Source organism: Salvelinus alpinus, chromosome 6 (assembly GCF_045679555.1).
Source record: "Salvelinus alpinus chromosome 6, SLU_Salpinus.1, whole genome shotgun sequence".
Taxonomy (NCBI): domain Eukaryota; kingdom Metazoa; phylum Chordata; class Actinopteri; order Salmoniformes; family Salmonidae; genus Salvelinus; species Salvelinus alpinus.
The window spans coordinates 28,679,413-28,701,902 of record NC_092091.1 but is presented as its reverse complement, the minus strand read 5'-3'; the positions used below and the strand labels follow the sequence as shown (position 1 = coordinate 28,701,902).

Genomic DNA, 22,490 nt, shown 5'->3' with positions numbered 1-22,490 from the left:
ACCCCATGTCCCTTCGGCGTCCTCCTTCCACCACTGTTTTCAGATACAGTATGATAGTGAAGTATTCATTACTCATTCATTGTTTGAATACCAACATTTTGCCAAAAAGCCAATTTGGGACTACTTATTGGAGACTTTTATGTTACTCCATATTCATAGTGAGATATAAGACATGTTAAATATAGTGCCAAATATATCAATAGCATCCTCTGACTCTCACTCTCTTCTGAGCTACTATGTAATTGACAGAGCTATGTTGAGTACAATTTAATGGAAATATCTTTATTTTGTAAAGTAGATATCTTCCTGTCATTTACTTTTTGATCAATAGTATAAAATGTGGTCTATGTGACTGCATTGGTTTGAATAGTGTCTCATTTCACACTATAATCCCCAGAGCAGTCTGGGTGTCAGCAGCACTGGCTACCTTGTGACTAATAGTGCCCCGTCTCTATTGGAATGGGGAAAGAATGAAATTACATGGCCATTGTACCATTCTCTCACTCGCACAAGAAGTGGGAACGTATCACCATCTGCATCAGCCAGGGCATTTATCCCCTGTCAATGACAAACACCCACACTTTCTCAAACCACCAAGCACTCGGACTGCACTTCCCTTTTTAAATCATTCCTATTAAAATCACTACATTGGAAATTGTACACTGGAAATTGTTCAGTGAAAGGAAGATTTCCGAGGACCTATTTGTGAGGGATTGCTGTCGCCAGAGCTGGGTCCACCACCTGTGGAAAGCACGTACAGGCCCAGTGACTGATTACTCTCCAACTACAGATTCATCACAGCCAGTCAGGATACTTTAAATAAGGTGCCCTTTGAAGACACTATTCAGGTACCATTCCCAGCAAATCCATCTCTCCGGGATGGTAAAATCAACTGGTCTGTCTGGAAATACTGTTGAGCTGAGGAGAGAGTAAATTAAGAGTTTATTTCCAAAATGCTACAGTACAGTGCTTGACTTGGGCAGGAGCTTAACAGAGCTGAGTACCAGCACCTCAAATGTTCTACTGCTTGTGCTCCTGTTCCTCTTATAGAATATTAGCTCAAAAGTATTGCGGAGCTTCAAAATGAGTACAGGAACCTATTTCAGTCCAAGTCAAGTACTGCTACAGTATATTCACACATTTTTTGCATTTGTTTTTTTTAAAATCATAAATGATTGCTTCATTTAGGCGTTCACCTTCATGTGTTTGTAAAATGTTATTGTTATCAGATTTTTATGAATAGATTTTAGATGTGCATGAAATTGTGTTTTTTGCAAAACGCTATATATCCATTGTTTAGCTGGAATGGAATGCTCGTATCTTGTATATCTGACTGTGATACAGTATGTGGTTGTCTAACCTAGCTATCTTAAGATGAATGCACTTACTATAAGTCACGCTGTATAAGAGCATCTGCTAAATTACAAATGTAATAGTTTTCCATACAAATCTCATATTACTGTATAGAATTATTTCGTATTTTTTAAATATATTGATATCACAAATGTGTACAGTTCTTTATTAAAAATGTAATTATTTGTTACATTTCACTGTGTAAATCCTAGCAGTACTACTTATTTCTCTGAGTGAGGCGGATATATAGCATTTTGCAAAGAAAATATGATTATTTGTCTCTCTAAAATGAAACCATCAAGTGATATATTTTAAACAACTACATGTCTGTCATTGAACAACCCCAAACTATGACTAGATAGTAAAAAAACACCCCAATCTCTTTTACAATTTCTTTAAACAACAAAAGCTAATGGAAATTGATATATAGCATTTTGGAATGAAACTTTTCAAATCCCAAGGACCGTGCTGTACAGTAGACTGTAGGGTTAATGGAGGACAGACATGAGTTGTTCACCCACACACTCTATCAATCATAAAGTAAGGCAGTATACTAATACATTTGACTTGGTTTCACAGTTAACAGACTACTCTTATACTAAGGCTCAGTTTTTTTGTGGATTTCTTGAACCTTTTAAGAACCTTTTAACTACTTTGACCAACCCAATGATCACTAAAAATACACCAGGGATGTTCTGTAATTGCGGAGTTTGTCTTTAAATGTATGAATGCAAGACAAAATTGCATTTACAATTGGTTTGTATCAATTGATAAGTAAGTAACAGTCAATAATGTAACAATTATAGTCAGGGATAAACTGCTGATGACCACATAAGATGACAGTGACAGCAAAATAATATTAACAAACAGTAATAATAGTGATCATGGAACCAATAATGAAATATTGTCAATATTTACCCAGTTTGGTCTGAATGTGTGCAATCATCATTCTGTAAATATTTGTGGTAAAACGTGCCATGACTCATTTCCATCATGGATTTGTGCTTCTCAAATAAATGTGTGCTCCAGGGCCTGGTTGCATAAAATATCTTATGTGTTTCCCTTAAGGCTTTCCCTTATTAAGTAATAATTTCCACTTACCTAAGGGAATTCTATAAGGGCGTTGCATAGAGCACCTCAATCATTGCCCTTAGGTAAAGGCAAACTGAAGGGGGTTTACTGTAGTTTGAAGGCATGTACGGCAGTAATCGTCTCTGGTTACCATGGAGATGACCTGATTCATTGTCTGAACGTGATCTCTTGTCAAATATCACATTTATTTTGGGAGATCGCAAAATAGAACTTCTACATTCAACAGAGGAGAAACACATTGATTCAGAAGATAAAACACGTTTCTTGCTGTTACTTTTTTCTCAACTTGTTTCTATTACTTTCTAGCACCTCAAGTTAACGCACTTAGTATGTAGCTAGCCAGATAGCTTTATAGCCATGGATTGTGCACCTTCCATTGTTTAGCTATGTAGCTATACACCAAACTTGCTGGTTGATATTTTCCTTTTGCAACCAGGGCAACTGACTTAAAGGTAAGGAATTTACTTAAGATGTTTTATATAAAATATCTTAAGAGTTTCCTTTAAGGGTTTACCTTAAGGAATACTTTTCCCTTGCCTAAGGGAATTGTTTAAGGGCGTTGCATAGCGCCCCTCAAATATTGTATTAGTTAAGGGCATACTTAAAGGGGTTCTATGGTAGTTTGAAGGCATGTATGGCAGAAAGAGTATCTTGTTACCATGGAGACAGCCTGATTCACGGAATAAATGCCTGGTCAAAGAGATGCTTTGATTTTGTGAGAAAGCAAAATATAACCTCTACAATCAAGACAGGATAACCAAATTGCTTCAGAAGATAATAAACCCGAGTTTCTTGTAGATACTTTTTTCTCAACTTGTTTTTATTGCTTTATAGTACGTCAAGCCACAGTAGTTTACAGAGTAGCTATAGCTAACTAGCCAGCTATCTTTGTATCCATGGATTGTGCACCTTCCATTGTTTAGCTAAGTAGCTAGCTGGTTGATGTTTTCCTTTTGTCACCAGAGCAAATGAAAGCAACATTTTTTATTTATTTATTTATTTAACCTTTATTTAACCAGGTAGGCAAATTGAGAACACGTTCTCATTTACAATTGCGACCTGGCCAAGATAAAGCAAAGCAGTTCGACACATACAACAACACATAGTTACACATGGAGTAAAACAAACATATAGTCAATGATACAGTGAAAAAAAATAAGTCTATATACAATGTGAGCAAGTGAGGTGAGATAAGGGAGGTGAAGGCAAACAAATATATGTATAAATAAATAAAAATATAAAAAGGCCATGGTGGCGAAGTAAATACAACACAGCAAGTAAAATAAAAACTAAAAACACTGGAATGGTTGGTTTGCAGTGGAAGAAAGCGCAAAGTAGAGACAGAAATAATGGGGTGCAAAGGAGCAAAATAAATAAATAAATACAGTAGGTAAAGAGGTAGTTGTTTGGGCTAAATTATAGATGGGCTATGTACAGGTGCAGTAATCTATGAGCTGCTCTGACAGCTGGTGCTTAAAGCTAGTGAGGGAGATAAATGTTTCCAGTTTCAGAGATTTTTGTAGTTCGTTCCAGTCATTGGCAGCAGAGAACTGGAAGGAGAGGCGGCCAAAGGAAGAATTGGTTTTGGGGGTGATCAGAGAGATAAACCTGCTGGAGCGCGTGCTACAGGTAGGTGTTGCTATGGTGACCAGCGAGCTGAGATAAGGGGGGACTTTACCTAGCAGGGTCTTGTAGATGACCTGGAACCAGTGGGTTTGGCGACGAGTATGAAGCGAGGGCCAGCCAACGAGAGTGTACAGGTCGCAGTGGTGGGTAGTATATGGGGCTTTGGTGACAAAACGGATGGCACTGTGATAGACTGCATCCAATTTATTGAGTAGGGTTTTGGAGGCTATTTTGTAAATGACATCACCGAAGTCGAGGATTGGTAGGATGGTCAGTTTTACAAGGGTATGTTTGGCAGCATGAGTGAAGGATGCTTTGTTGCGGAATAGGAAGCCAATTCTAGATTTAACTTTGGATTGGAGATGTTTGATGTGAGTCTGGAAGGAGAGTTTACAGTCTAACCAGACACCTAGGTATTTGTAGTTGTCCACATATTCTAAGTCAGAGCCGTCCAGAGTAGTGATGTTGGACAGGCGGGCAGGTGCAGGCAGCGATCGGTTGAAGAGCATGCATTTAGTTTTACTTGTATTTAAGAGCAATTGGAGGCCACGGAAGGAGAGTTGTATGGCATTGAAGCTCGCTTGGAGGGTTGTTAACACAGTGTCAAAAGAAGGGCCAGAAGTATACAGAATAGTGTCGTCTGCGTAGAGGTGGATCAGAGAATCACCAGCAGCAAGAGCGACATCATTGATGTATACACCTTCCATTGTTTAGCTAAGTAGCTAGCTGGTTGATGTTTTCCTTTTGTCACCAGAGCAAATGAAAGCAACATTCACCTCCACAAATGCTGTTTACATTGATATCCATAGTGAATGAAACACTTAAAGGACCTCACTGGAACCCTTAACTTTTTCACTAAATTTAAGGGGGAAATTCACCTTAAAATGTTTTGCGCTACTGATTTAAGTTAAGGAAACTTTAAAGGAAAAGATGAGGGGGAAATTAACCTAAGGTGTTTTATGCAGCCATGCCCAGGCACTGAAAATGCAGTTTGCCTCAGTATATCTACCCATTTCAGAGAAGGTCCTGTAGAATTCCTGTCTGAAATGCTGAGCAATCTATCACAGTCTTAGGGCCAGAAATTAAGGCATTTTGTATTGAACAGTTGCCCTGGGAAGTTGCATTGTACTTCAATCTAAGCATCATAGTGACTAAGACCTATTGTGATATGTAATTACTGCTACACCATATTGCAAGGAAGTGTTTATCCCAAACTATTAGCTTGGAATGGAGTCTTTACAGACCCAGGGTTACAGCATAGATAGTCAACACCTCGTTTATGGGTGTCACCCCCAGCCGCCTGTAGTTGTGTAACCCTCCACCCAATACCAGTAACACAAGAAGCCAAGTTTAGATCAGTATTTTGGACAATGCTTCGACATAGTTGTCTCGGTCAAACTCTCTTGGCGTCACTGCCTTGTCGTCACAGTGTGAATGGATCATCAATGCTGACTAGGGGTTCAAGGGCAGATTAGGTCCAGTGTTGGCCACTTCTTTCAAGCCATCACTTTGTATGATTGTGCCACTTATGGAGGTGCAGAAAAGAGATCCCAGGAAGAATCAGTGTGCCCCAAAGTCATTGACTTTCACCTGCCATGACATAGCTGCCGGGAGCCCATATCAGTCCTATTGATTTCCTCAGAAGACCCAGAGGAATCATGTGGGGATTATAAGCCCCCAGATCCCCTGTTTCTCAGCTCTCATACACAAGTCTTTAGCGCAAATGGAATATAAAGAGCTTCCTTAAGGTTCCTAGGCTGCGTATGAAAACCAGGGCCTTGTGCTGCTACTGTAACCTATCCCTTGCCCCCTGTAGCCTGGCCCCTGTCCCCTGGCCTTGTAGCCTGGCCCCTGTCCCTGGCCTTTCTCTCACCTTTTGATCCTGCCCACCTGTTCACACATGATGGACAGGTACTGGGTGAGCTTCACCATGACGATGATGATGGTTCCACCAATGAGGGTGCAGGTTGGCCAAAAGAGTGAGTGGAACACTGCCAATCGTCCATAGATGCGTGTCAGTAGAGCACTGTCCTGCTGTTCACCTGGGTCCATGTAACACAGCACCTGCTGCTGTGTTTTCAGACGCTCCAAGATTTTCATGACTACAGTGTGGATCGCATTGAAGTCCTTCTGGCATTTGGGCACATAGAAGCACTAAGAGAACAAAGACAGATTTATTATGAATACAGTGGGTTAACTGCGTGTCTTGGATGAGTTGAATTGAAATGTAACCTCTAGAATTTGTTGACAGCTGCAAGTTTTTCACCTCTCACCTCAAGTAATGTATTGAGGTGGGGTCTGGAGTTAATTAGAACTCGAGGTCCTTCCGTTTCCAGTGTTTTTATGTGGGTGCATTGTGATAAACTATTTATTTATTTTTAGCGAATTAGGGTGGATTAAACCATATTGTTTTCTCATTGTTACAAGGCAATTCCACGATAACAGAGTGATGCTGAGAATCAGATCACAGTTAATAAAATGTTGTTTTATTTTATTTTTCACTTTAAAATGTATGTCAAACAAAAACCAATGATTGCAAAGTTAAACAAACAATACCTATGCACAAGGACTACTTTTAACAATTTTCACAGACAATTTTACAAAAATTAACATGAGTTAGGCACACCACATCATTTCAACGTGGAAATGTGGGTAATATTTGGTTGAGACGTTGATCAATGAGATTTCAACCTTTATTCACCCACTCAAAAAGACAGCCAGAAGTTTGTTGAATTCCCAATGTGTTGTCACTGCTTTCAACCACCTAAAAGCATAACCAAGTTCCAATAGAAAAACAATGTCTGATTTTGGTTTAGTTGTCATCTAAATGTGTTTTCAGCGCGCTTCCAACAAATTTAAAGCACAACAAAGTTCAAATGGTAATACATTGTCAGATATTTTGTGTTTATACAACAAGTTCATGTATTATCACTGTGCACTGTCACGCCCTGATCTGTTTCACCTGTCCTTGTGCTTGTCTCCACCTGTCCTTGTGCTTGTCTCCACCCCCCACTTCAGGTGTCGCCCAACTTCCCCACTGAGTATTTATACCTGTGTTTTCTGTCTGTCTGTGCAAGTTTGTCAGGTTTGTTCAAGTTTTTTTTTCTTTCCCCCCCACTTTTATTTAACCAGGTAGGCTAGTTATAGCAATTAAATAGCAATTAAACACTGGAGTGATAGATGTGCAGAAGATGAATGTGCAAGTAGAGATACTGGGGTGCAAAGCAGAAAAAAAAATGGAATAAATAACAGTATGGGGATGAGGTAATTGGAGGGGCTATTTACAGACGGGCTATGTACAGGTGCAGTGATCTGTTAGCTGCTCTGACAGCTGGTGCTTAAAGTTAGTGAGGGAGATATGAGTCTCCAGCTTCAGTGATTTTTGCAATTCGTACCAGTCATTGGCAGCAGAGAACTGGAAGAAAAGGCGACCAAAGGAGGAATTGGCTTTGGGGGTGACCAGTGAAATATACCTGCTGGAGCGCGTGCTACGGGGGGGTTGCTGCTATGGTGACCAGTGAGCTGAGATAAGGCTGGGCTTTACCTAGAAAAATACTTATAGATGACATGGAGCCAGTGGGTTTGGCAACGAATATGAAGCGAGGGCCAGCCAACGAGAGCATACAGGTCGCAGTGGTGGGTAGTATATGGGGCAATGGTGACAAAACAGATGGCACTGTGATAGACTGCATCCAATTTATTGAGTAGGGTATTGGAGGCTATTTTGTAAATTTTGTAAAAGTCGAGGATCGGTAGGATGGTCAGTTTTACGAGGGTATGTTTGGCAGCATGAGTGAAGGAGGCTTTGTTGCGAAATAGGAAGCCAATTCTAGATTTAACTTTGGATTGGAGATGTTTGATGTGAGTCTGGAAGGAGAGTTTACAGTCTAACCAGACACCTAGGAATTTGTAGTTGTCCACATATTCTAAGTCAGAACCGTCCAGAGTAGTGATGCTGGACGGGCGGGCAGGTGCAGGCAGTGATCGGTTGAAGAGCATGCATTTAGTTTTACTTGCATGTAAGAGCAGTTGGAGGCCATGGAAGGAGAGTTGTATGGCATTGAAGCTCGTCTGGAGGTTAGTTAACACAGTGTCCAAAGAAGGGCCAGATATATACAGAATGGTGTTGTCTGCGTAGAGGTGGATCAGAGAATCACCAGCAGCAAGAGCGACAGCATTGATGTATACAGAATTGAACAATGTGGCACCCCATAGAGACTGCCAGAGGTCCGGACAACAGGCCCTCCGATTTGACACAGTGAACTCCGTCTGAGAAGTAATTGGTGAACCAGGCAAGGCAGTCATTTGAGAAACCAAGGCTGTTGAGTCGGCCGATAAGAATGTGGTGATTGACAGAGTCGAAAGCCTTGGCCAGGTCGATGAATACAGCTGCACAGTATTGTCTTTTATCGATGGCGGTTATGATATTGTTTAGGACCTTGAGCGTGGCTGAGGTGCACCCATGACCAGCTCGGAAACCAGATTGCATAGCAGAGAAGGTACAGTGGGATTCGAAATGGTCGGTGATCTATTTGTTAACTTGGCTTTCGAAGACCTTAGAAAAAGTTAGGAAAGTTAGGATAGATATACAGTTGAAGTCGGAAGTTTACATACACCTTAGCCAAATACATTTAAACTCAGTTTTCACAATTCTTGACATTTAATTATAGTAAAAATTCCCTGTCTTAGGTCAGTTAGGATCACCACTTTATTTTAAGAAAGTGAAATGTCAGAATAATAGTAGAAATAATAATTTACTTCAGCTTTTATTTCTTTAACCAACATTCCCAGTAGGTCAGAAGTTTACATACATTCAATTAGTATTTGGTAGCATTGCCTTTAAATTGTTTAACTTGGGTCAAACGTTTTGTTTAGCCTTCCACAAGCTTCCCACAATAAGTTGGGTGAATTTTGGCCCATTCCTCCTTACAGAGCTTGAGTAACGGAGTCATGTTTTCCTTGCTTGCACACGCTTTTTCAGTTCTTTCCACAAATTTTCAATAGGATTGAGGTCAGGGCTTTGTGATGGCCACTCCAATACCTTGATTTTGTTGTCCTGAAGCCATTTTGCCACAACTTTGGAAGTATGCTTGGGGTCATTGTCCATTTGGAAGACCCATTTGCGACCAAGCTTTAACTTCCTGACTGATGTCTTGAGATGTTGCTTCAATATATCCACATAATTTCCCTCTTCATGATGCCGTCTATTTTGTGAAGTGCACCAGTCCCTCCTGCAGCAAAGCACCCCCACAACATGATGCTGCCACCCCCGTGCTTCACGGTTGGGATGGTGTTCTTCGACTTGCAAGCCGCCCCCTTTTTCCTCCAAACATAACGATGGTCATTATGACCAAACAGTTACATTTTTGTTTCATCAGACCAGAGGACATCTCTCCAAAAAGTATGATCTTTGTCCCCATGTGCAGTTGCAAACCGTAGTCTGGCTTTTTAATGGCAGTTTTGAAGCAGTGGCTTCTTCCTTGCTGAGCAATCTTTCAGATTATGTCGATATAGGACTCGTTTTACTGTGGATATAGATACTTTTGTACTTGTTTCCTCCAGGTCCTTTGCTGTTGTTCTGGGATTGATTTGCACTTTTCGCACTAAAGGAGACATAATCTGTCTCTCATAATACAGTCTCATCTGTAGGAGACATAATGTGTCTCCTTCCTGAGCGGTATGATGGCTGCATGGTCCCATGGTGTTTATACTTGCGTACTATTGTTTGTACAGATGAACGTGGTACCTTCAGGCGTTTGGAAATTGCTCCCAAGGATGAACCAGACTTGTGGAGGTCCACAATCTTTTTTCTGAAGTCTTGGCTGATTTCTTTTGATTTTCCCATGATGTCAAGCAAAGAGGCACTGAGTTTGAAGGTAGGCCTTGAAATACATCCACAGGTACACCTCCAATTGACTCAAATGATGTCAATTAGCCTTTCAGAAGCTTCTAAAGCCATGACATCATTTTCTGGAACTTTCCAAGCTGTTTAAAGGCACAGTCAACTTAGTGTATGTAAACTTCTGACCCACTGAAATTGTGATACAGTGAAATAATCTGTCTGTGAATAATTTTGGGAAAAATGACTTGTGTCATGCACAGATGTCCTAGATGTCCTAACCGACTTGCCAAAACTATAGTTTGTTAACAAGAAATTTGTGGAGTGGTTGAAAAACTAGTTTTAATGACTCCAACCTAAGTGTATGTAAACTTCTGACTTCGTCTGTAGCAGTTTGGGTCTAGAGTGTCTCCCCCTTTGAAGAGGGGGATGACCACGGCAGCTTTCCAATATTTGGGGATCTCAGACGATATGAAAGAGTGGTTGAACATGCTAGTAATAGGGGTTGCAACAATTTCAGCTGATCATTTTTGAAAGATAGGGTCCAGATTGTCTAGCCCGGCTGATTTTGTAGGGGTCCAGATTTTGCAGTTCTTTCAGAACATCAGCTATTTGGATTTGGGTGAAGGAGAAATGGGGGAGGCTTGGTGAAGTTGCTGTGGGCTGTTGACCGGGGTAGGGGTAGCCAGGTGGAAAGCATGGCCAGCCGTAGAAAAATGCTTACTGATATGATCAATTATCGTGGATTTATCGGTAGTGACAGTGTTTCCTAGCCTCAGTGCAATGGCAGCTGGGAGGAGGTGCTCTTATTCTCCATGGCCTTTATAGTGTCCCATAACCTTTTTGAGTTTGTGCTACAGGATGCAAATTTCTGTTTGAAAAAGCTAGCCTTTGCTTTCCTAACTGCCTGTGTATATTGGTTCCTATCTTCCCTGAAAAGTTGCATATCGTGGGGTCTATTTGATGCTAATGCAGTACGCCACAGGATGTTTTTGTGCTGGTCAAGGGCAGTCAGGTCTGGAGAGAACCAAGGGCTATATCTGTTCCTGGTTCTGCATTTTTTGAATGGGGCATGCTTATTTAAGATGGTGAGGTAAGCACTTTCATAGAATAACAATAACCAGGAATCTTCTACTGACGGAATGAGGTCAATATCCCTCCAGGATACCCGGGCCAGGTCGATTAGAAAGGCCTGCTCGCTGAAGTGTTTTAGGGAGCGTTTGACAGTGATGAGGGGTGGTCGTTTGACCGCAGACCCATTACGAGATCCTGGTTGAAGACAGCAGAGGTATATTTGGAGGGCAGGTTGGTTAGGATGATATCTATGAGGGTGCCCGTGTTTACGGATTTGGGGTTGTACCTGGTAGGTTCATTGATAATTTGTGTGAGATGAAGGGCATCAAATTTAGATTGTCAACCAGCGTTTTGTCTCAGCGCCTGCTTTTCCCCAGTCTCTCTTTTTCCTCGTCCTCCTGGTTTTGACCCTTGCCTGTCCTTACTCCGAGCCTGCCTGCCGTCCTGTGCCTTTGCCCCTACTCTGGATTACCGACCTCTGGATGACCTGACCCTGGGCCTGCCTGCCGTCCTCTACCTTGGCCCCACTACTCTGGATTATCGACCCCTGCCAGCCTTGACCTGTCGTTTGCCTGCTCCTGTTGTTGCAATAAACATTGTTACTTCAACACAGTCTGCACTTGGGTCTTACCTGAAACCTGATAGTGCTCCATCTAATAGCACAACCAAATAACCTGGATAGCAGTTGAGATTACATTAAAACAGGGTTGTCAAACTAATTCTATATAGTGCCCAGTGTCTGCAATTATAGCAATTATGAAGATCTCCACAGACCTGTGACCTTTGCATGCTATCTTGAACAAACATTTATAGTTACAGTAGGCTAACCTCAAAATGTAGCCATGGATGTGTTACTCATTTTAAGGTTGAATAAATATTGTTACATTAGTTTGTAAGACAAAGTATATTGCTTCAATTTAAGGTTATTACAAAATAAATAATGAATTGTATTTGGTTGACAACTCAACCAAATATCAACATTTGGAGGATATCTAATGCCTGGATAGTTTCAACTGAGCCACTGGCTTAATCCTATTCTGTAACTTTTATTTTTGGTTTAGTTGGAGACAGTGTCACCAGCAAGCACCACTACACCATCACACCTCCTCCATGCTCCAAAAATCTAAAATCTGTACTCATCAGACCAAAGGACAGATTTCCTACCGGTCTAATGTACATTGCTCGTTTTTCTTTGCCCAAGCCAGTCTCTTTTTCTTATTGGTGTCCTTTAGTAGTGGTTTCTTTGCAGCAATTCGACCATGAAGGCCTGATTGACAGTCTCCTCTGAACAGTTGATGTTGAGATGTGTCTGCTACTTGAAGCATTTATTTGGGCTGCAATCTGAGGTGCAGTTAACTCTAATGAACTTATCCTCTGCAGCAGAGGTAACTCTGGTTCTTCCTTTCCTGTGGCGGTCCTCATGAGAGCCAGTTTCATCATAGCGCTTGGTGGTTTTTGTGACTACATTTGAAGAATTTTTCAAAGTTCTTGAAATGTTTTGGATTGACTGATCTTCATGTCTTAAAGTAATGGTGGACTGTCTTGTCTCTTTGCTTATTCAAGCTGTTCTTGCCATAATATGGACTTTGTATTTTACCAAATAGGGCTATCTTCTGTATACCATCCCTACCTTGTCACAACACAACTGATTGGCTCAAACGCATCTACAATGTAGAAAATAGTAAAGATCAAGAAAAACGCTTGAATGAGTAGGTGTGTCCAAACTTTTGACTGGTACTGTGTGTCTCATCTTTCCTTAGAGTGGTCATAATACCTTGTAGGCCAAACCGTTCAGACGCTACAGACGATTTTGTGTGAATTTCGGGATGTATCATGGTCTGACAAACACTGCTCTAGCTCTGTCACCTTTTACTGCAGATGTGGAAGTACGATATAAGCGAATGTGGTTGATTGAGACGCATCCAATGCAAAACCAGATATCTCTATTTTAAACTGACGGATGAATATGGGGATTTTTTTATTATGCTAATTAGATTTCCGCGGGGGCGCGGACATCGACCTTAGGGGGTTATAACTTTGATTTTTGTTTGAGATGGAGACGTGAATCCAACATATTAATGATTAACTTGAAGATTACATTTGAAATCAACCAAAGTTCAGAAACCCTAGGCCGATATGTGTTGTCTATTTTTAGTTGAACCCTAGGTTGAATTGAAACAATAGTTGATGATGACTTTGCAAATGCTACACAGTGTATTCGGAAGTATTCAGACCGATTGCAAAAATGTCTAAAAAACAGTTTTTGCTTTGTCATTATGGGGTATTGTGCATAGATTGATAAGGAAAAAAAAGATTTCATCCATTTTAGAAAAAGGCTGTAACGTAACAAAATGTGACAAAAGTCAAGGTGTCTGAATACTTTCCAAATGCACTGTATAGGCCTAAATAGTATCATTGATGATATACATGACTTATAAAGTATGGTAACATTTTATTTGCTTTGGTAAGCCTACCCTTTGGAATGACTTCGATAGCATCACAGTGAATATATTTATTTATTAAGAGATCTTTCAACAATCATTCTCATGGTAGCACATCGGTATTAGTCAGTGACAAATATCAAAGCTAAGCAGGACTGGGCCTAGTTAAAACCCAGGATGGGATACCAAATGAATAGCTGTAGATAGATCACTTCACCAGTAAGAGGTGCTCCCCAACTATAATTGTTTTTCTGATAGTGGATATAAAGTTTCAAAGGTACAAATTCAACATATTTTATGCCAGGTTTGAAAATTGATCACAGTGATGACATAATCCTGTGCTTTAAATTTCAGCCTCAAAACAAGATTTGCTAACTTAAAAAAAAATCAAATGTATTTTCCATGTAAATCCACGTCACAATACGCTGACAAATTACGTTGAAACAACATTTATTCAACCAATTTGTGCCTAGTGGGGATGCAAAGTTTGGTAACAGAATGACGGTTTGTGCTGTTGGTGCCGACATTCTGTTACCAAACTTCGCATCTGCACTGCTCTTCAAGTAAATGTGTTTTTATACAATTTTCTGTGGAAATGATTAAAAGTAGTCCCTGTGCATAGAGCTGTATGGTTTGTTTAACTTTGCAATCATTGTTTTTTGTTAGACATTTTAAAGTAAAAAATCAGAGTCTCAGCATCACTCTGCCCTACATTAAATTAATTACATGGTAAATACATATTTCATAGTTGTGCTCATATACTGTTTTCTATTGAATCATTTGATTGCACATTGCTACCACATACTTTGTTAGTAAAGATCAGTAAAACCAGGTGTATATTACTGTAGCTGAAGCAAGATAATGAAATATAGGGTTACTGTTGGACATGTTATGTTTAGGCATGTCCTCTGTCTCACCTCTGGGTTGGTGTCCTGTGCCTCCTCATTGTGGGAGAGTCGGACAACCTTTCCGGATGTGTTGAGACTGACAAACACCTGTAGGCACGGGTACTTGGAGCTTTTCCAGCACTCAGAGCCGCAGCTGTAGGTACAGTTCATCTCCGCCACGATGGTGGAGTTGAGCACAGTGCAGCTGGATTCCTCCGTCCACACACTACATGGCATGGGGGTGGGGAGGGTAGGGTAGGGAGCAAATTTAAAGAGTTACTGACCTGTGTATAGCTCTACCCCGGTGCCCTCTAACATATTGCTGTCTGGATGCCACACAAGTAAGTTCAACATCAACAACAACTGTATCCAACAACACAACACCCATGATTAACAATGAATGCATGATATGAAGCAGACTGAATCAGATGAGTAGTAGAAATGGGAGAAAAGATCGACAACACTAGCAAATAGCAGATTATAGTGATTATCTCCAGCTGAATTCCAAAGTCTGTCCACTTTACCGGTGTATCTTAACCTCTTGAATAGCTCAGCATGCTTTATAGTCTACATACTGATATTTGGAAATTAATCTTAGATCTAGGAAAAAGTAATATTCTGAATAACTTGCTTTTCACTTTCTCTTTAAGGATAAATGTTGCACTACTTTTTCACTGAATCCAAATAGAAAAGGAACGACTTGAGGTGGAATAAAAAAAAAAATTGCAGCACACTCTGTGGCTTGGAATGACGTTGGTGCCTTGCAGTGTAATTGGTGCTGTATTGTGATAGGCTATTGTGTACGGAAGTTTGTCCCCTGTGTCCCCTGCTTTCATGCTGTAACAGTTACAGTGAGCTCATAGCGCAAATGCTACTCATAAGCCTCAGCTGGCATCTTAAATGCCTCTGACTGCAATTTATGTCCACAACTAAAGTATAGAGGGACCACACCATTTGGAATGCACAGTGGTAGCTCCCGGGAGGGGCTAATATAGGGGGATTGTATAGTTTGCCATGCACTTTAAAGACAGCTTGGCTAACTGGTGTGTTTCAGTGACAGTTCAGACAGCATTTGAGCCATTATCCTAGACTAGCCAAAGTAATATACACATGGTGACATGATGAAGATCTAACAGCAGTTTTTTCTTTGACATGCATGTGGCTACATGAAGAAAACAAACTTCAGGACATTGTGATTGACTTGGTGAGTGAGCGCAAATTACCTGTCTGAGTAGGAGCGCACCATGGTAATGCCCAGCACAAAGTACATCATCACAGAGAAGAGGATCATGCTGAGTCCCAGGAGAATAGCTCTGTCCTCCCCAGCCTTCAGCGCTGTCACTGTCTTCCTCTTGTCTAGCACGTCATACTCCCGGACCTTCTGATAAATAGTCCTGATTCATACATTACCAACACACACACACACAACAGGGTTGCATCATGAGGTCATCTGGCTTGACCAAATGGCATTAGTCAAATCAATACATAAGTAATAGCCTTTTAAGGGTCAATATGAATTTAATTCTCTTCTCTTGGGCATGGACATGCAAAGCTTGAAATAAATTATTTTTTAAATTTTGCACACTGATCATGTGATTTACTTTCCATCACGAATAATGCGAAAACGTCATAGCTAATATTACTGTTGACTGGTAGACCAGTAGATAATGAGATATTCGTTTTTATTTTCAGGGGTGGAGTTTTTCCAAATACAAACTGACAGATTTTCCCTTTTATTCACAATTATTGTAGCTTAAAGCTGGGTGCGCAAATGTGATTCTCATTGATGTAAAAAAGCTGAAAAGCTTTTACAATCCAACAAAAAATAATCAGACATCGTAGAATTAAGCACATCCCAATCTTAGTAAAGCTTGTTACAGATGTAAGTATAATGACATTAACTAGATTTCTGATTTAAAAAATATATATATAAAACTCAGTGTCAGATTTACCAAGCATTTGTTACGGTGACAAATTTCATGTCTTAAGTTTGTCTGTTGTTCCCTTTCAAAAACACAATTACAAACTTTTCAGAAGTGCATCATAGATCTGTCCCATGATTCTTTGTGCTGTGTAAAGTATAAAGGGTACCATACCTTCTCTCACTTCCTGATCCCTGAGCTCCTTTGCTTCCTGCCCATAGGAACATCCTCTCTGAGGACTCTCTGTGCCCACCACCACTCACAGAGGGCGTCACACAGGGCTGCTGAGACCACCTGCCAGGGACAGACACAAACACTCAGTGACCCATGTGCCCCTCAGTCTCCACACATCTATCCTGGAAGTGCCACCCCCTCAGAGCCTGGTCAGGATAACCCACAGCCAGGTGAGAAGAGTTTTCTCACTGAATGACTTCATCAACCCTATTCATCTTCTGCAGAAAGAAAAAGCAACGTATTCCACAGAGTTTAGAGCCACTCGCCATCCACTAGGATAGTCACCAAGGTGAATCATCTTTTGAATGTTTGAAGAGCTGGAGTTCACAGAGGCAAAGAGGGAGCAGCAGCAGCACGCATCCACCTGAGGCACACGAACAGCACACATGGCACACACGCTTTCCTGTGTGCTTCAAGCCCACTCGTCTGGCACTTAATTTCCTGCCTGTTCATTTGTTATTGACTATTCATAGTCTGAGCGACGGCGACGGGCTGGTGGAATGATGAGGTTTCCAGGCGCAGAGGACTTGCGAAAGCATTGATCCCTTCCGACTATTCAGCAGTAAGAGGTGAGAGGCATTCAAAGCCTCCCTCCTCCCCTGAACCTCCTCCCCAACCTCTCTCTGTTGATTGGTCTTAATGGAGAGCCTCCTAGCAATGTAGTTGCATTGGAGTTTTCAGGGAAAATGAATAACTGCTCGGAGTAGTAAGGAAAGTAGTGGGATTTCCCAAACCCTTTTTGTTCATATTAGGAGATTTAAACACAAACATCCACTCTCATTATGTAGATAAGGTTCACAGAGAAGGTTTTGATTGTGTGTGTGTGTGTGTGTGTGTCTGTCTTTGCTCATCAATAGATTATTGTGTTTCTATCTCCTGCCTTAGTAAAGACTCTGAGATTAATAAATAGGCTATGATGTTGTGCTCCTATCGCACAGGAATAGTCTACCCATACTGTGAAATATTTTGAATACTTACTTTCGAGCATGCTTGGCTATTGAATGAGTGATGATACATTTGCTGGTTGCTCTCAATAAAATATATTTTCTGGCAAACCTTCAAAAGAGCCTATTGGTATGGAGGTGGCATCTAACGCAAAGATGCGACCAAGTTCTGTAATTCTCCAACTTTGGACCTTGGGTTTTTCTTTGCCTCCTGAACTATTTTCCTCACTGTGCATGGGGGCAAGTTTACCACTGTTCCAGTGTTTTTAAACTTCTTAATTGTTGCCCTAATAGTGGTAAGTGCCCACTTGGTACAAACTGGTTAAATCAACGTTGTTTCAACGTAATTTGTCAACGTATTGTGACATAGAATCTAGGTGGAAAAAACATTGGATTTGAAAAAAGTAATCAACTGTTTTTTTAAATTTCAACCACAGGGTTATATCATTATGGTAACCAATTTTCAACATAGACAAACCTTGTATTTAAGATGTTGAATTCCTGCCTTTGAAACAAAGTCAGATCTTCAAAGTAATATCCACTATGAGAAAAAAAACTACAGGCTAGGCAGCACCTCTTATTGGAGCGTTGGTCATCTATCTACAGCTATCCTTTTGGTCACCCATCCAGGGTTTTAACCAAGCCCAGCCCTGCTTAGTTTTCATATTGTCACTGACTATTACCGATGTGCTATCGTGAGAATGACGGTTGAGATATCTCCACTTAATAGATTCACTGTTGCTATCAAAGTCATTCCAAAGGGTAGGTTTAAATAACAGAGCAAATGAAACGTAAGCATACATACCTTTTCAATCATATATCATAGTGATGTGGGGAGGGGGACTAAATCAAACTGTATTTCAACTTTGATTTGATTTAGTCCAATTCTTGATCTTGTTTGGTTGAAATGGAGACGTGAATCCAACATATCAATTATTAATTTGTAGACAAACTGGAATTAAAGCCAGAGTCAGTGGCACAGATGGAACTATCCAAGCAGAAGATAAATCTTCTTCATATGTTGATATTTGATTGCATTGAGAAACAATATTCAATATCAGTTTTGCAATATAGTAAATAACCTATTAACTTGTTGGCAAGTTAACAAATGCTATGTTGGATTTACTTCACAACCAAAAATACAAGTGACAGAGTATAATTAAGCAAGTGGCTCAGATGGAACTATCCAAGCAGTAAATACATCTCCTTTAAATGTTGATATTTGGTTGCGTTGTCAACCAAACACAACCAAACTCAATATTACCTTTGTAATATAGTAAATAGCCTACAGTTAAGGATATCTTACAAACGAATGTAACAGTATTTATTCATCCTTAAAATGAGTAACACGTCATGGCCACATTTTGAGGTTACTGTAACAATAAATATATTCTTATGTAATCATAGAAAGCCTGCATGTTCAAGGTCGCAGGTCTATGAAAATCTTCACAAATGCTATGATGTTCTGCAAGGCATTTATGACTTGCACCATGTACTTTAATGTAATCTCAACTGCAATCCAGGTCATTTTGGTTGTGCTATTAGATGAAGCACAGGGATTACAGATTAAAACTTGTATAAATAAACAAAATATCAGACATTGAATTTCTAACCTTCAAACCAAGCAGTACATGTAACCGTACTCTCTCTACATTCAATAGGGTTCTCTCTAAATAAACACTGTTATTTGATGGCTCCACACACTAGTCAGGGGATGCCTGGAAGCAGATTGAGGGGGCATACCTTTTTGTCACTGTGTCTTTAGCCAAGCGACGTGCTAATGCTGCCTTTTGGAGCCCTGACACATTGAAACGAGAACAGATTATTGCACTATTCTCACCTAACTACCTGCCGGGTGTCTGATGTGGCACATAGGAGAATCTATTTAGCAGCGTTTATTAGGGACAGTCCTGCATATGAGCTCTGTCTTTATGAAAGGACAATTGTTGACAAGTTCATCAAGAGGGGTACTGTACATGAGACCAACACTATGTGCACATTACACTACACACTGTAACTAGAATGCACCTTATATGCCTGTTGTTGAGTCAGAGCAAATGTAGAAAACAATGCATCCCATTTAAAAGGGCAACCTGTTGCCTCCTCATATAGTAGCAGGATGATTAGCTATGTTGTATCACTAGTGTCCATAGTGTCCCATTAGCAGAGATGGCTTCATTAGCCCTGTGATTTGCTCACCTCTCATATTTAACACATAATTACATGCCTAATCTTGCATGAAATTGCGCTAATGACATTACCAAAGGTAAACTCCAAAGGAGAACATTGTTGATGAGATTAAAACATAGAGATAAAGCTGTATTGTATCGTATTATTACATTTGTGCCTTCACTTAGATGCTGACAGTATTTCTGGCTACTGTGAAATAGCTGCATCTCTGTTCACAGCAGACCAATTAGATAAATCAGAGCGATCACAGACTGATGCCTTATCTTGAGTCTGTGCCTAGTGTCATGAAGTATTGACAGAAAAGTCTGGAGTCTGGGGTATAACGATAAATGACATGAGGGGATTCACTGGAATGTGCTTGCTCATTGTGTTGTCTGTCTCACGCCTTTGCACATATGAAATGTGTTTAGCCGTCTATTGAAGACTGTCTACAGAGATGTATTAATTCAAAGAACCTGTGCCACTAGTACTACATTGAATTTAGAGGCTTGTTGTCTGTCACACTCTCTTGCAAGTTTTACACAATAATAAAGCAAACCTTGTCCTGTCTGCACGTATTCATCTACTGTCATCAGGCAATTATTATGATCTGTTAATGGGAGCATTCTTTCAGGTCTATTGCTTTAATTAGAATGTCATTATGTAAACGTTATCCACTGCCGGAGGCTAATGGCTGCAGAGTGAACAGGAGCATCCAACAGCTCTGCTGTCTGGGACATATAGGCAGACACAGGTGTCTCCACACACAGGACCATGGTGAGCTCTCATGTTTTACAATCCTGATTTAAGAGAACTACCAGGAGGCATCTGCCAGACCGCATCATCAATGACTCAGGGGGGTGTCACAGTAAAACAGGACAGTGCTCCAAGACAGCGTACGGTGCTGACATGCAGGCAGCAGCATATGCCAACCATTCCACTGTGTTAAGCCTTAAGGCCATGTGGAAAAACCATGTTGTTCATTCAGAAAATATGTCAAGGTCAGCTGGGTGAAACTCCTCCAAAGCTTTCTGAGCAACACTCCCTGGACACCAGCGTGCTACACACAGTGACTTTCAGGTTTGTCCCTAAATGAATATCATTAAAAACCTCCCCCAGACACATCTTCTGTTCAACACCTACGTATTTCCCTTTGCACTTTCCTTTCTTTTAGCTAAATGGAGACAAACATATATTCCACAGTGTCCTCATCAGAACTCAAATAGTGCCTCCAAAGTGCATGAGTAATGCAGTGACTTTAAAGTGTAGGCTACCAGCAGGCAGACTTGTACTATTTAAGCAAAATAACCAAAACATGGGGAACTCTTAGAATGTTTTATGGCTATCAATAAAGTTGTTCTCTGGGAAATGTAGAGAGTTTTCTCCATTCCCCATCCCTCTCGCTCATCTTTATGCATTGCCAGCCAGTTGCTTACATCTAAAAGCCCTGTGTCCACTTGCAGTTCTTTCCAGCATTGCCAAGGCAGTGCATCTCCAAAATTACAACTAAAGTGGTTTGCCTTTAATTAAGCATTAGCTACCAAAAAGAGGGACTTTAATGAGCTCATAAAAACAAATCCACAATGCTTAAATGTGTTAAGCGTCAACCTGGTTCCACCTGAGCACTAAACTACTGTAGCTCTGCTTGCCTGAGTGGCCATTTTGGGCTGAGGCTTCTGTCTCAATGTTAAACAGTTTCTTACAGTAATGGCTTGAATCCAGTATGGGATTGTTCCTCTCAAAAAGTCAGTTTATTTCAAATTTGTCAAAGTATTGTAAGACATAGGAGAGAGTACCCTACTAAGGTGCATAGTGCCAGAAGATCTTTGACACCTGTCCGGGGAAAGAGGGCTGGCTTCGGCAACATAAGACATTAAGACATTCCTTGGATTTCAAAAACACAAAATGTACGTCAATCACTCCCAAATACCACCATGATCCTATGTGATAGTAACAGAGTCAGTGAGGAGGGCGAAGGGGTTGGAATTCTACATCATTGGATGGAGAGCAGTGGGTGTGTTTAAAAGGCAGGTGCTGTACTATTTGTGGTCTGTAAATAGAGGCTAAGGACTTGGTGCCGGGCCACTACAGCAATCCATTGGTCCAGGCTTCTCTCCAGAGCTGCTGAGAAGCCAAATTACAGGGACCCAGGCAGGGTGGGCAGAGCCTGTCCATGGAGGGGATGATTAGGGAATGATAACTGGGCACAGGGGTAACATTTAGCGCCCCAGTTAAGCTTTCAAACTGAGGACATTTATGTCATTGAATCAGTAGCACTTGGAACATGGTGTGTGTTTTATATTTGATATTTTTAGTTCTCGTGATTTAGAAATAGCAGGCTATGGCAGTGTCATTATGATTGTAATTGTGTTTTTGACCTTCCTCTGAGGCATCTTGAAAAGATCCTTCTATTCTTCCTGTCATTTTGATATCAATCATTCTCCATTGAAGACAAATCTGTGAGGGACAAAGTGGTTCTCTTGGACTGACTTTTCAATGTCATGTCTTATCCTAGTAGTGAGACAATAAACACAACTTAATAGCAGTGTGACATGAAGACTACAGTATGCGTCAAAAAGTAACAGTTCATGCTCCCATGACTTATCATAGGGAAAATACATAATTGTAAGAAATTCATAGTTGTTTTGGGAATTAAGTTTACTCACTCTACTTTTTGTAATAAGGCACACACTGAGTAAAGATCACATTGCAAGTGTTTATATCCAGACCGGATGCATTGTTAGCTTAAGACTAATTAGGACTCTGCTTTTTACCATGGAACAAATAAAAAAAATCTTCAGTTTTGGGGCATCATATAGTGTAGGATGTACTGTAGTAGCCCAGACAGCATGTTCAACACATTTTCTTGAAATATTTGTGTCAAGCAGGACACTGTAAAAGTAGAAGGC

At 40.6% G+C, this 22,490-nt stretch overlaps 1 protein-coding gene across 1 annotated transcript; it reads right to left on the bottom strand.

The window, feature by feature from the left end:
- Positions 1-5,861: 5,861 nt before the first annotated feature.
- LOC139578482 (calcium-activated potassium channel subunit beta-2-like) lies at positions 5,862-17,407 on the bottom strand. The gene is made up of 4 exons (XM_071406142.1): positions 16,409-17,407; positions 15,536-15,706; positions 14,343-14,538; positions 5,862-6,225 (listed from the first exon to the last, which is right to left on the bottom strand). The coding sequence occupies exons 1-4, from the start codon at positions 16,459-16,461 to the stop codon at positions 5,941-5,943; spliced, it is 705 nt and encodes a 234-aa protein (XP_071262243.1). The 5' UTR covers positions 16,462-17,407; the 3' UTR covers positions 5,862-5,940.
- Between the last annotated feature and the right edge of the window lie 5,083 nt (positions 17,408-22,490).